Here is a 14793-nt window from a genome sequence, read left to right on the forward strand (position 1 = left end):
AATATCCATTTTGATTAGCGGCCTACTCCGTTGCGACCTTTTACTGATTCCCTCTCCAGCGAGAGGGTGATAGACAGCAATGAGGTGAAGGGAATTAGCCCAATTTTTCTTTTGCACCGACCCTGGCGATGGCAGGTCTGGCCGTTACCCCCGCCAATGGTTGCCGCAGTCATGGTTGGCACTAATATAATACAGACTAGCAGTAGAAAACGGAACATGCCGAAGACTGTATCGTCGAATGTGAAAGTGCGTTCACCACACTCCAAGATAATGAAGTTCTTACCTTGAGTCCGGACAGGGTCACTCATCTGGCTGGGGTCACTGACGCCTTGTGCGTTGACGGCACGCACCATGAAGAGGTAGATAGTGTTTGGTCTCAATCCCCGGACAGTGTACAAAGTGTCCTTCACGTGGTCAGCCACTGTTTGCCAGCTGTTACTTACAGATTGGCTGAAGGAGAAAAACAGAGATAATACTTCACTGTTGCTTTGGGGTTCTATCACCCAACTCCTTCCCCACCCCTCTCCCTTCATCCCCATATTGGCAGGTTTGCCTTCACCCACTTTTTGAAAGTTATCCTTGCATGTGTTTCCAGGTCAGAACAGCTCACTGTGCAAAACAACGTCTCGTCCCTGTGATTAAGGAGCAATCTAAAAGTGGTACTTAGGATAACTTTGGGATTTAAAATGTGGGGAGACCAGAACACAGAGGCTTCAGCGTAAATTCAGAGCTCGGCTGGTCGGGGTGATGTCCTTCACACAAAGGTGAGTGGAAATCTAGAACTGTCTCAAGCAAAGGTTCATTGAGGCTGGGGGTCATTTGAAAATTTCAAGACAGATTGATAGACTTTTGTATCAGGCAAAAGGGTATTAATAGTCAGGGAGTCACTCACCATCCTGGCTTGTAACTAATATCTTGCTGTTCCTTCACTGATACTGGGTCAAAATACTGGAGCTCCTTCCCTAACAGCACTGAGGGTGCACTTACACCACATGGACTGCACGGTTCAAAAAGGCAGCTCACCACCACCTTCTCCAGGGGCAATTACGGGTGGGCAATAAATGCTGGTCTAAATTGCCTCCGCCTGTTCCCATGTTTTAATGGTGAATTTGCCAATGACATTTATTTTGCGTTCTCTCACGACCTGACAGTGCAAACTAGAGGCTCCCCCTTTTTACTTTATCACAGTCCCTCGTTATTTTGAACACCACGACCAAATCGTCCCTTTAACCTTCCCTGCTCGAGGGAGAGCAACCCCAATTTCTGCAATCTCTCAACGCCACGGAAGTCCGTCATTTTTCTGAAGCAATTTAGAAACAGGCGGAGAGCAGGAACAAAAAGCAAACACATGGCTTAATCTGTTAATACAATTACCTCACACTTAATCTGTTAACACAATTAGTCGACGCATAATGAGCTCGGGAACACTAATTCCTGAACACAAAATATATTTTACCCGAGGACCCAGTGTCTCCTGTTGCCTTGGCAACTGAGCCCATTGGAGTCGAGGCCTTGCCAGTTTGGGGGGGGGGGGGGGGGGGGGGGGGGGTGAATGCCATGGGTCCAGTGTTAAGGTTATACAGCTTTGGGGCCACGAACACAGTGGATTTTCTGAGCTTCACTTTCCTTGGCTATGTCCAGATGTTGTGCCCAGTTAACTGGAACATGACCAAACGGCAGTGCTAGGAGATGTGAATACAAGGCTGTTCCTGGTCCAGCAACCCCTTGAATATAAACTCCCTCCCACGACATTTAAATGGAGCTCCCGGAGCCGCTGAATGTTGTCAAGGGGCCGACTCCTGGGTTCGCTGCTTGTCCTCTCTGGATCTCGATTCCCACACTTCACATACCTGAAGGCCTCAATGACGTACGATGTGACTGGTGAAGACCCAATATGTTTCCCTGCCAACCAGGTGAGCGTGACGGTATTCCTCGTGACGTCAGCAACTTGAGGTTTGGAAGGAGATCCCGGCAGAGCCTCCATGTCCACCTTGACATTGACCGTTGCTGCACCTGACTCTGCAAAAAAAAAAAATAAAGTCCTTTCAGGGACAGCACCGATTCTGATCCCCCTGAATGTCCGTCAACCATTAGCTCCTCCCCTGATGCTCAACCGCTGTCCATTCGACAGCCATGATGTGGAGATGCCGGCGTTGGACTGGGGTGAGCACAGTAAGTCTCACAACACCAGGTTAAAGTCCAACAGGTTTGTTTCAAATCACTAGCTTTCGGAGAGCAGCTCCTTCCTCAGGTGAATGATGAGGTGGGTTCCAGAAACTATCTCTAGAAATATGTTTCTGGAACCTACCTCTTCATTCACCTGAGGAAGGAGCAGTGCTCCGAAAGCTAGTGATTTGAAACAAACCTGTTGGACTTTAACCTGGTGTTGTAAGACTTCTTACTGTGCTCACCCCAGTCCAACGCCGGCATCTCCACATCATCCACTGACTGGCCACCCAACGTATGTGACATTTCTGCCCAAACCCCAGATTCTCTCCTTTCGGTTTTCCTCCCAGGCTTTCGAAACCAAAGATGATGCCTATTGGTTTGATTTACCTCACCTTAATTCCTCACCTTTCAAGCATCAGTGTTTCTCCTCTTGACGAAGGGGGTGGAAGGGAAAGCATTGAGCAACACACATATTTCGAACAATAAGAGCCAAGACTGAAGAAATACCTCGCACTTCCAAAAACGCGCTCCAAGACGTTTCTCCGCTTGAGCTTGTAGCAACACATGTGTAGATTCCAGAGTCAGTGGCCTAGAATTGGGACAAGAAAAGGGGCTAAACCTTATTGTTCATTCATTCTCAGGAGGTCTGTAGACTTTCTAAACAGTGAAAAGCAAGAAACAGCGATGGTTCAAAGAATCTTTGGGGCCCATAGACACAGATTATTAAAATATAAACCAGAATAGAAAATAATCAGAAAGGCTAATAAATGCTGGCCTTTATATCTGGAGGGCAGCAAAACAAGGGGGTAAAAAATCAGCTCTAAAGTCCTGGGCCTGGGTTAGAACGTATCTAAAGTATTGGGAACAGTTTACCTTCGGGAGAATACGCTGACCTTGGAGAAAGTGCAGTGTCAGGGTTAAATTACAAAGAGAGGTTAAACGCACCAGGCTTGAATTCCTCAGAAGGTAGAAGGTTAAAGGATGATTTGATTGAAGATTGCAAGACATTAAGGGGAAAAGATAAGGCAGGGAGAGAGAGAAATGATTTCTGCTGGTTTGGGGAGTCGAGGACCAGGGGGTGGGCGCACAGTCTAAAAATTAGAGCCAGACCTTTCGCAAATGAATTTAGAAAAAGCTCATGCACGCAAAAGTGTGATAAATGCTTTGGAACTGTCTTCCGCAAATGGCAATGAATGCAATATTCATTATTAACTTAAAGTTAGAGATTGATCGATTTTTGTTATCCAAAGATATTAGGATGCAGAGCTGGGCTGAAAAATGGCAGATGGAGTTTAACCCTGATAAGTGCGAGGCGATTCATTTTGGTAGAGGGGCCTCACGGTAGCATGGTGGTTAGCATAAATGCTTCACAGCTCCAGGGTCCCAGGTTCGATTCTCGGCTTGGGTCACTGTCTGTGTGGAGTCTGCATGTCCTCCCCCTGTGTGCGTGGGTTTCCTCCGGGTGCTCCGGTTTCCTCCCACAGTCCAAAGATGTGCGGGTTAGGTGGATTGGCCATGCTAAATTGCCCGTAGTGTAAGGTTAATGGGGGGATTGTTGGGTTACGGGTATACGGGTTACGTGGGTTTAAGTAGGGTGATCATTGTTCGGCACAACATCGAGGGCCGAAGGGCCTGTTCTGTGCTGTACTGTTCTATGTTCTAAAACATTGGAATGCGGATTACAGGGTCAACGGCAGGGTTCTGAGGAATGTGGAGGAACACAGAGATCTTGGGGTAAATGTCCACAGATCTCTGAAGGTTGCCACTCAAGTGGATAGAGCCGTGAAGAAGGCCTATAGTGTGTTAGCATTTATTAACAGGGGGCTTGAGTTTAAGAGCCGCGGGGTTATGCTGCAACAATACATGACCCTGGTGAGACCACATTTGGAGTATTGTGTGCAGTTCTGGTCACCTCACTATAGGAAGGATGTGGAAGCATTGGAAAGGGTGCAAAGAAGATTTACCAGGATGCTTCCTGGTTTGCAGGATAGGTCTTATGAGGAAAGGTTGAGGGAGCTAGGGCTTTTCTCTTTGGAGCGGAGGAGGATGAGAGGCGACTTAATAGAGGTTTATCAGATGATGAGGGGGATAGATAGAGTGGGCATTCAGAGACTATTTCCTCGGGTGGATGTAGCTGTTACAAGGGGGCATAACTATAAGATTCAGGGTGGGAGATATAGGAGGGATGTCCGAGGTAGGTTCTTTACTCAGAGAGTGGTTAGGGTGTGGAATGGATTGCCTGCTGTGATAGTGGAGTCAGACACTTTAGGAACCTTCAAGCAGTTATCGGATAGGCACATGGAGCACACCAGAATGACAGGGAGTGGGATAGCTTGATCTTGGTTTTGCACAATGCTCGGCACAACATCGAGGGCCAAAGGGCCTGTTCTGTGCTGTACTGTTCTATGTTCAATGTTCTATGTAAGCGATACTAGGCAAAGGCAGGTAAAGTATCCATAGAATCATTACAGTGCAGAAGGAGGCCATTCGGCCGATCGAGTCTGCACCCACTCGCCAAATGAACACCCCCACCTAGGTCCACTCCCTCGCCCTATCCCCGCAACTTCATCTAACCTTCAGACAATAATAATAATAATAATAATATTATTTTTATTGTCACAAGTAGGCTTACATTAACACTGCAATGAAGTTACTGTGAAAAGCCCTGAGTCGCCACATTCCGGCGCATGTTCGGGTACACAGAGGGAGAATTCAGAATTCTCAGCTGGTACGGGAATTGAACCCGCGCCTTGTTCTGCATCACAAACCAGCTGTGTAGCCCACTGAGCTAAACCAGCCCCCCCTCACCCCCCCACATCCTGCAATTTAGAATGGCCAATCCACCTAACCTGTACATATTTGGACCCCGGAAGAAAACTAGAGCACCCGGAGGAAACCAACGCAGACATGGGGAGAACGTGCAAAGTCCACACAGACTGTCGCCCAAGGCCGGTGTTGAACCCAGGTCCCTGGCGTTGTGATGGAGCACTGCTAATTACTGTGCATTCGTGCCGCCCTCTATGGAGTTAGGTTACAGATCGGCCATCATCTGAATGAATGGTGGAACAGGCTCGAGGGGATGAATGGCCACCTCCTCTTCCTATGGGATGTGGAAGCACAGTATTTATTCCTTGCTACCCCATGTGAAGGTGGTGGCGAACCACTTTCTGAAACTGCTCCTGTCCCTGCGCTGGAGGTGCACCCACAGTGCTGTTCGGGAGCTCCAGCTCCTCCTGCAGCGAGCTGTTGTGATCTGGGACACGCTGCCTGAAAAGGCGGTGGAAGTTGACTCGAGAGGAACTTTCAAAAAGAGAGAAGGATAAATGCTCGAAGGAGGATGATTCAGCAAGTTTAAGAGGAGTAAAGTGGATTTCCCTCTCAAATTGCCAGCAAAGCAGGGATGGGCTGAGTTACCCTCCTTCTGAGCTCTAGCATTTCTACACTGCTCAGAAGGGAGTGCAGACAACCGTCCTGTAACCCTGCCTCTCTCTGAGGAGCCAGTCCATCAACCCAGCAAAAGTTTTGTTTTGAGTTTAGCTAGCTGCTGGTTTTAATTGTTGCTCTCTGGGGCTGACCCGGGTAGAACAGGACATTAAAGCGATGAGTTTAATCCAACTCCAACAGCAGAAATGCATTAACCCCTATGACCTATGCATGCCTTGCAACATGACAAGAAAGACTAAATTGTTTACCTAAAACAATGCTGACATTAATTTTTCAATAAATTCTATTTTGGCCGAAGGCTATTTATAATTAATATATATTGGCCAACATTCCAAGACCCGAGGACAGACTTTCTTTCTCATGATTTGTCGACCACAACATGTTTCTCATCGTTTTTTCTCCGTCTTTTACATCAGCTGTTGGTTTGACAGTTCTTCCTTTTCCTGATAATTGATGACTCACTGAGTTCAAACTGAAGAGATCACGGGCTGCTATTCTGATCGGGGCTGAGAGAATGAGCTCACTTACTGGCTGGAAGAAACTGGCATTGGCCGGTAGAAAATAATTCTCAATGACAGGAAAGAGTCAACCAAGAACTTTTTCGGAGATACACCTAACTTCTCCCCCATCCCTAAACTTCACCAGCCCACCTTCTCCTCGTATCCCTCAATCCCATCTACCCGCCTTTCCCCCATATCCCTCAATCCCACCTACCCACCTTCTCCCCATATCCCCTTAATTCACCTACCCACCTTCTCCCCATATCCCCTTAATTCACCTACCCACCTTTTCCCCATGTCCCTCAATTCCACCTACCCACCTTCTTCCAATGTCCTCAATCCCAGTATTACTGGGTGAGGGGTGGGGGTGTATCAGAGAGATAGAGGGAGGGGTGTGGGATATATCCGAGTGTTATAGTGAGGAGTGTGGGGTATATCAGAATGATGGAGAGAGGGGTGTGGGGTAATACAGAGTATCACAGTGAGGGGTGTGGGGTATATCAGAGAGTTACGTTGAGGGGTGTCAGATATATCAGAGTGTTACAGTGAGGAGTGTGAGATATATCAGAGTGTTACAGTGAGGAATGTGAGATATATCAGAGTTGGTACATTGAGAGGTTTGGGGTATATCACAGTATTACAGTGAGGGGTGTGGGGTAAATCAGAGTACTACCGTGAGGGATGTGGAGTATATCAGTATTATGGTGTGGGATGTGGCATATATCAGAGTGTTACATTAAGAGTTGTGAAGTATATCAGAGTACGGCAGTAAGGGGTGTGGGGTATATCAGTGTAACAGTGAGGGGTTTGGTATATAAGAGTATAACAGTGATGGGTGAGGGGTATGTCAGAGTGTTACAGTGATGGTATATCAGAGTGTTACAATCAGATGTGTGGGGTATATCAGAGTGTTACAGTGAAGGGGTGTAGGGTATATCAGAATGTTATAGTGAGGAGGTGTAGGGTATATCAGAGTGTTACAGTGAGGGGTGTGGGATATATCAGAATGTTATAGTGAGGGGGTGTAGGGTATATCAGAGTGTTGCAGTGAGAGGTGTGGGATATATCAGAGTGTTAAAGTGAGGAGTGTCAGATATGTCAGCGTGTTACACTGAGGGGGTGTCGATATATCAGAGTGTTAGTGAGAGATGTGGGGTATATCAGAGTGTAACAGTGATGGATGAGGGGGATATCAGAGTGTTACAGTGAGGAGTGTCAGATATGTCAGCGTGTTACACTGAGGGTGTGTCGATATATCAGAGTGTTAGTGAGAGATGTGGGGTATATCAGAGTGTAACAGTGATGGATGAGGGGGATATCAGAGTGTTACAGTGAGGGGTGTCAGATATGTCAGCGTGTTACACTGAGGGGGTGTCGATATATCAGAGTGTTAGTGAGAGATGTAGGGTATATCAGAGTGTAACAGTGATGGATGAGGGGGATATCAGAGTGTTACAGTGAGGGGTGTCAGATATGTCAGCGTGTTACACTGAGGGGGTGTCGATATATCAGAGTGTTACAGTGAGAGATGTGGGGTATATCAGAGTGTAACAGTGATGGGTATATCAGAGTGTTACAGTGAAGGGTATATCAGTGTTACAGTGAGGACTGTGCAGTATATCAGAGTGTTATAGTGAGGACTGTCAGATATATCTGAGTGTTCACAATTTACGTAGATGATTTGGAGTTGGGGACCAAGTGCAATGTGTCCAGACGACACTAAGATGAGTGGTCAAGCAAAAAGTGCAGAGGATATCGGAAGTCTGCAGAGGGATTTGGATAGGTTAAGTGAATGGGCTAGGGTCTGGCAGATGGAATACAACGTTGACAAATGTCAGGTTATCCATTTTGGTAGGAATAACAGCAAAAAGGATTTTTATTTAAATTATAAAATATTAAACATCCTGCTGTACAGAAAGACCTGGGTGTGCTCGTGCATGAGTCGCAAAACGTTGGTTTACAGGTGCAACATGTGATTAAGAAGGCGAATAGAAATTTGTCCTTCATTGCTAGAGGGATGGAGTTTAAGACGAGGGAGGTTTTGCTGCAATTGTATAAGGCGTTAGTGAGGCCACACCTGGAGTATTGTGTTCAGTTTTGGTCACCTTACCTGAGAAAGGACATACTGGTGCTGGAGGGTATGCAGAGGAGATTCATTAGGTTAATCCCAGAGCTGAAGGGGTTGGATTACGAGGAGAGGTTGAGTAGACTGGGACTGTACTCATTGGAATTTAGAAGGATGCGGGGGGATCTTATAGAAACATACAATTATGAAGGGAATAGATAGGATCGATGCGGGCAGGTTGTTTCCACTGGCGGGTGAAAGCAGAACTAGGGGGCATAGCCTCAAAATAAGGGGAAGTAGATTTAGGACTGAGTTTAGGAGGAACTTCTTCACCCAAAGGGTTGTGAATCTATGGCATTCCTTGCCCAGTGAAGTAGCTGAGGCTCCTTCATTAAATGTTTTTAAGATAAAGATAGATAGTTTTTTGAAGAATAAAGGGATTAAGGGTTATGGTGTTCAGGCCGGAAAGTGGAGCTGAGTCCACAAAAGATCAGCCGTGGGCTGGTTTAGCACACTGGGCTACATCGCTGGCATGTAATGCAGAACAAGGCAGCAACGCGGTTTCAATTCCCGTACCAGCCTCCCCGAACAGGTGTCAGAGTGTGGCGACTCGGGGTTTTTCACAGTAACTTCATTGAAGCCTACTTGTGGCAATAAGTGATTATTATTATTATGATCTCATTGAATGGCGGAGTTGGCTCCAGGGGCCAGTTGGCCTACTCCTGCTCCTAGTTCTTATGTTACAATAAGAGGTGTGGAATATATCAGAGTGTTACAGTGACAGGTGTGGGGTATATCAGAGTGTTACAGTGAGGGGTATATCAGTGTTAGGGTGAGGGGTGTGTAGTACATCAGAGTGTTACAGTGAGGGGTGTGGGATATATCAGAGCATTACAGTGAGGGGTGTGGGATATATCAGAGTGTTACAGTGAGGGGTGTGGGGTATATCAGTGTTACAGTGAGGGGTGTGGGGTATATCAGTTTTAGGGTGAGGGGTGTGTAGTACATCAGAGTATTACAGTGAAGGGTGTGGAATATATCAGAGTATTATAGTGAGGGGTGTGGGGTATATCAGTGTTACAGTGAGGGGTGTGGGTTATATCAGAGTGTTACAGTGAGGAGTATATCAGTGTTAGGGTGAGGGGTGTGTAGTACATCAGAGTATTACAGTGAGGGGTGTGGGATATATCAGAGTATTACAGTGAGGGGTGTGGAGTATATCAGTGTTACAGTGAGGGGTGTGGAGTATATCAGTGTTAGGGTGAGGGGTGTGGGGCTGTGTGGAGGTTCTGCAGTCAGAGTTGTAGGGTGTTCTGGAGTATAAAACTGAATGAAGTAAGTTATATTTGGGCGGCTGGTTACTTTTTTGCAATCATTACTTCTCTCTGTAGCAGAATTTCCAACTCTTGCGAGCTGTGTGAATTCAATGGGGCAAAACCTTCTCTCTGTGTCAAACCTCCTCTCTGTGTAAAACCTCCTCTCTGTGTAAAACCTCCTCTCTGTGTAAAACCTTCTCTCTGTAAAACCTCCTCTCTGTGTAAAACCTCCTCTCTGTGTAAAACCTTCTCTCTGTGTAAAACCTCCTCTCTGTGTAAAACCTCCTCTCTGTGTAAAACCTCCTCTCTGTGTAAAACTTTCTCTCTGTAAAACCTCCTCTCTGTGTAAAACCTCCTCTCTGTGTAAAACCTTCTCTCTGTGTTAAACCTTCTCTCTGTGTCAAACCTCCTCTCTGTGTAAAACCTCCTCTCTGTGTAAAACCTCCTCTCTGTGTAAAACCTCCTCTCTGTGTAAAACCTCCTCTCTGTGTAAAACCTCCTCTCTGTGTAAAACCTTCTCTCTGTGTTAAACCTTCTCTCTGTGTCAAACCTTCTCTCTGTGTCAAACCTTCTCTCTGTGTCAAACCTTCTCTCTGTGTCAAACCTCCTATCTGTGTAAAACCTCCTCTCTGTGTAAAACCTCCTCTCTGTATAAAACCTTCTCTCTGTGTCAAACCTCCTCTCTGTGGAAAACCTCCTCTCTGTGGAAAACCTTCTCTCTGTGTAAAACCTCCTCTCTGTGTAAAACCTCCTCTCTGTGTAAAACCTCCTCTCTGTGTAAAACCTCCTCTCTGTGTAAAACCTTCTCTCTGTGTAAAACCTCCTCTCTGTGTAAAACCTCCTCTCTGTGTAAAACCTTCTCTCTGTGTAAAACCTCCTCTCTGTGTCAAACCTTCTCTCTGTGTAAAACCTCCTCTCTGTATAAAACCTTCTCTCTGTGTAAAACCTCCTCTCTGTGTAAAACCTCCTCTCTGTGTAAAACCTTCTCTCTGTGTAAAACCTCCTCTCTGTGTAAAACCTTCTCTCTGTGTAAAACCTCCTCTCTGTGTAAAACCTTCTCTCTGTGTAAAACCTCCTCTCTGTGTAAAACCTTCTCTCTGTGTAAAACCTTCTCTCTGTGTAAAACCTCCTCTCTGTGTAAAACCTTCTCTCTGTGTAAAACCTTCTCTCTGTGTCAAACCTTCTCTCTGTGTCAAACCTCCTATCTGTGTAAAACCTCCTCTCTGTGTAAAACCTTCTCTCTGTGTCAAACCTTCTCTCTGTGTAAAACCTCCTCTCTGTATAAAACCTTCTCTCTGTGTAAAACCTCCTCTCTGTGTAAAACCTCCTCTCTGTGTAAAACCTCCTCTCTGTGTCAAACCTTCTCTCTGTGTAAAACCTCCTCTCTGTGTAAAACCTCCTCTCTGTGTCAAACCTCCTCTCTGTGTCAAACCTTCTCTCTGTGTAAAACCTCCTCTCTGTGTAAAACCTTCTCTCTGTGTAAAACCTCCTCTCTGTGTAAAACCTCCTATCTGTGTAAAACCTTCTCTCTGGCTACAGATAAATGTCTCCAGAGAAACGATAACAGATTTTGCAGCAGCAATTCATTCAGCCCTTGGTACGTGAATGCAGGACAAAGATTCTTTCATGGTTTTTACTAGTTTTACTTTTCTTTCTTTCAAACATTTATATTTGAATGTTGGTTGAAGCATGAATGAATCTTTCAACACAATGATTTAGCAGAGGCTGAAGTGGAATTTATTAAATGAGAATTCACAAGTGTCCAGGATCTTGAGATTTGCTGGGGAAGGAATGGATGTTAGAGAGAGAAAATAAGAAAGTCACAGATGTGTGAGCAAGAGATTGACAACAAGAATTCAGAGCCAGCCCTGCCATCGTGCCACCCCCTGGGTCCTTTTTGATCACGTGTCAAAACCTGTCGGTAAAAGCCTGCTGTGCAGCCAATGGGCTTCACCAGCTTTTCCCAGCAGAGTTGACACTGAGCGCCCCCAAAAAATCAGAAAATTCCACTCTTTAATTTTGCACAAAAAAATAGAGATAATTAGAAGATGAACATTATTGAAGTTATTCTCATGTGATGTGCAGCAAATATGCAAACCAAAACTTAATGAGCTGCACACAAACTTTGCAATAACTTTTGCAAAACCCAAGCTTGGGCCTGAACACACAACATGTGTGGGGCTAGGGGGCTGGTTTAGCTCACAAGGCTAAATCGCTGGCTTATAAAGCAGACCAAGCAGGCCAGCAGCACACAAGTTCGATTCCCGTACCAGCCTCCCCGGACAGGCGCCGGAATGTGGCGACTAGGGGCTTTTCACAGTAACTTCATCGAAGCCTACTTGTGACAATAAGCGATTTTCATTTTCATTTTCAACATCCCAGATTCAACAATAAACTCTCATGGTGCACTCAGACACGAACCTTCTCAGCCCATCTGAGTCGGCAGTCAATGGTACGTCTCAAATTCAGAGATTGCCTCAAGGATCAACAGTAAACTAAAATGTCACATACAACAGAAGACTCTGCAGAGACCTTGGAGTGTTTGATGGGCCAGTTTCGAGCGAGCTTCACTCTGTATTTAACCCCGTGCTGTACCTGTCCTGGGAGCGTTTGATGGGGACAGTGTAGAGGGAGCTTCACTCTGTATCTAACCCCGTGATGTTCCTATGCTGGGAGTGTTTGATGAGGACATTGCAGAAGAAGCTTTACTCCGTATCTAACCACCTGCTGTGTCTGTCCTGGGAGTGTTTGATGGGGACAGCCTAGAGGGAGATTTACTCTGTATCTAACCCCGTGCTGTACCTGTCCTGGGAGTGTTTGATGGGGACAGTGTAGAGGGAACTTTACTCTGTATCTAACCCCGTGCTGTACCTGTCCTGGGAGTGTTTGATGGGGACAGCCTAGAGGGAGATTTACTTTTTATCTAACCCCATGCTGTACCTGTCCTGGGAGTGTTTGATGGGGACAGTGTAGAGGGAGCTTTACTCTGTATCTAACCCCGTGCTGTACCTGTCTTGGGAATGTTTGTTGGGGACAGTGTATAGGGAGCTTTACTCTGTTCCTAACCCAGTGCTGTACCTGTCTTGGGAATGTTTGTTGGGGACAGTGTAGAGGGTGCTTTACTCTATCTCACCTATGATTTATGTGAAACATTACTGGCACAAAAGAGAAGGTCTTACAAAGCCTAAGGGTAATTGTCTTTCATTCATTCTCAGGGTGCAAGCATCTCTGAAAACACTGGCATTTATAGCCCATCCGTAGTTGCCATGGATACAATTGGGGTTTTTGCTCATCCTTCCAGAGGATATTTGAGTGTCATGTCGATGAGGTTCCGGACCACATTGAGGCCCAGACTGAGTAAAGATGGGGTGGGATTATTTTTTGGAAAGGACACATTCTTGTATGAATTGGGTTTTTACAACAAGCTGAGGGCTTCATTGTCACTTTATTTGTACAATCTTTATATTTAAACTGAATTAAAAATCTCAAAGTTTTCATGATGGGATTTGAAAATATATTTGTTACATTATTAATCTAGGTCTTCTGAAGTACTGATGCAATACCATTTCAGAGGGCAGTTAAGAGTGAACCCACATTGCTGTGGGTCTGGAGTCACATGTAGGCCACACCAGGCAAGGAAGGCAGCTTTAATAGAATCATAGAATTTACAGTCCAGAACGGTAGCAGTGATTAGCACTGTGGCTTCACAGCCCCAGGGTCCCAGGTTTGATTCCCCACTGGGTCGCTGTCTGTGCCGAGTCGGCACATTCTCCCCGTGTCTGCGTGGGTTTCTTCCGGGTGCTCCGGTTTCCTCCCACAGTCCAAAGACGTACAGGTTAGGTGGATTGGCCATGATCAATTCCCCCTAGTGACCAAAAAGGTGAGGAGGGGTTATTGGGTTACGGGGATAGGGTGGAAGTGAGGGCTTGTGCAATCTCGATGGGCCGAATGGCCTCCTTCTGCACTATATGTTCTATGTTCCTAGAAGGAGGCCATTCGGCCCATCGAGACTGCACTGGCCCTTGGAAAGAGCACCCTACTCAAGCCCACACCATCACTCGATCCCTGTAACCCCACCCAACCTTTTTGGACACTGAGGGCAATTTAGCACAGCCAATCCACCTAACCTGCATGCCTTTGGACTGTGGGAGGAAACCGGAGCGCCCGGAGGAAACTCACGCAGACACGGGGAGGACGTGCAGACTCCGCACAGACAGTGACCCAAGCCGGGAATCGAACCTGGGACCCTGGAGCTGTGAAGCAACAGTGCTAGCCACTGTGCTACCGTGCCGCCCTAAAGGACATTAGTGAGCCCGATGGGGTTTTATGACAACTGCCAATGGGTTGATGAGTCATAATGACTGAGGCTAGCTTTTAATTCCAGTTTATAAACCAAGTTTATAACTCCGTCATGCTGCCTTGGTGGGAATTGAACCCCTGTTCCCAAAGCATTATCCTGGCTCAACGGATCGTCAGCCCAGTGACTTTACCACTACACCAGCATTTCCTCTTTCTGGAGAATGAATTAACGCAAATCGGCTGTCTGAAAGTTTGATTATTCTGAGCACCTACCCGTAAATTCTTAATTTGCAGACTTCCCAGTTCCTGGAGAGACATCCGGGCGTCTTTTCCCAGGAGACTGACACCATCCTTCAGCCAGCTGATTGTGGGGATGGGGTCTCCGGTGGCCTGGCATTTCATCAAAGTCGTCCCATCCACACCCAATGTCTGATTGGCTGGGCCCTGTCGAATGATGGGAGGCGGTCTGTCCGTCAGAACTGTTGAGAAACAGATTTCAAAGGTTACAGAATGTCCAGGGATTCCTTCATCCAACTCCAAGAAACAACAATTGCAACAGTCACTGAGAATCAGGATTCCCACGGAACCCCAGCAATTTTGCTCTATCTTTTCATCACAATCTCCCCCCTCAATCCGTCTCCCTCCTCTCAATCTCTCTCACCTTCTCCTTTCACTCTCCCCTCTCCCCCCTCTCAATCTCCCCATATCCCCCTCAATCTCTCTCTTTCCCCCTCTCCCCCTTCAATCTCTCTCTCTCGCTCCACTCCCAATCTCTCACCCTCTCTCAATCTCTTTCTTCCCCCTCTCAATCTCTCTCTCTCCCCCTCCCCTCAACCTCCCTCTCTCTCTCTCCCCCTCAATCTCTCGCGTTCCCCTTGTAATCTGTCTCTCACCCTCTCATTCTCTCTCTCCCCTTCTCCCCTCTCATTCTCTCTGTCCCCTTCTCCCCTCTCATTCCCTCTCTCCCCCCTCTCAATCGCTCTTTCCCACTCTCAATCTC

General features: G+C 46.5%; 1 protein-coding gene across 18 annotated transcripts in view; it reads right to left on the reverse strand.

Moving 5' to 3' along the window:
* robo2 (roundabout, axon guidance receptor, homolog 2 (Drosophila)) overlaps window positions 1-14793 on the reverse strand; it is a 1648725-nt gene that overhangs the window by 123513 nt on the left and 1510419 nt on the right. For all 18 annotated transcript variants that reach the window (XM_038801330.1, XM_038801331.1, XM_038801324.1 and 15 more), the window contains 4 exons: window positions 14067-14272; window positions 2677-2758; window positions 1851-2019; window positions 284-450 (listed from right to left, as the gene is read on the reverse strand). In XM_038801330.1, the coding sequence (XP_038657258.1) occupies window positions 284-450; window positions 1851-2019; window positions 2677-2758; window positions 14067-14272 (624 nt within the window). The remainder of the gene's footprint in view (window positions 1-283; window positions 451-1850; window positions 2020-2676; window positions 2759-14066; window positions 14273-14793) is intronic.

This window comes from Scyliorhinus canicula, chromosome 7 (genome assembly GCF_902713615.1).
Source record: "Scyliorhinus canicula chromosome 7, sScyCan1.1, whole genome shotgun sequence".
Lineage (NCBI taxonomy): Eukaryota > Metazoa > Chordata > Chondrichthyes > Carcharhiniformes > Scyliorhinidae > Scyliorhinus > Scyliorhinus canicula.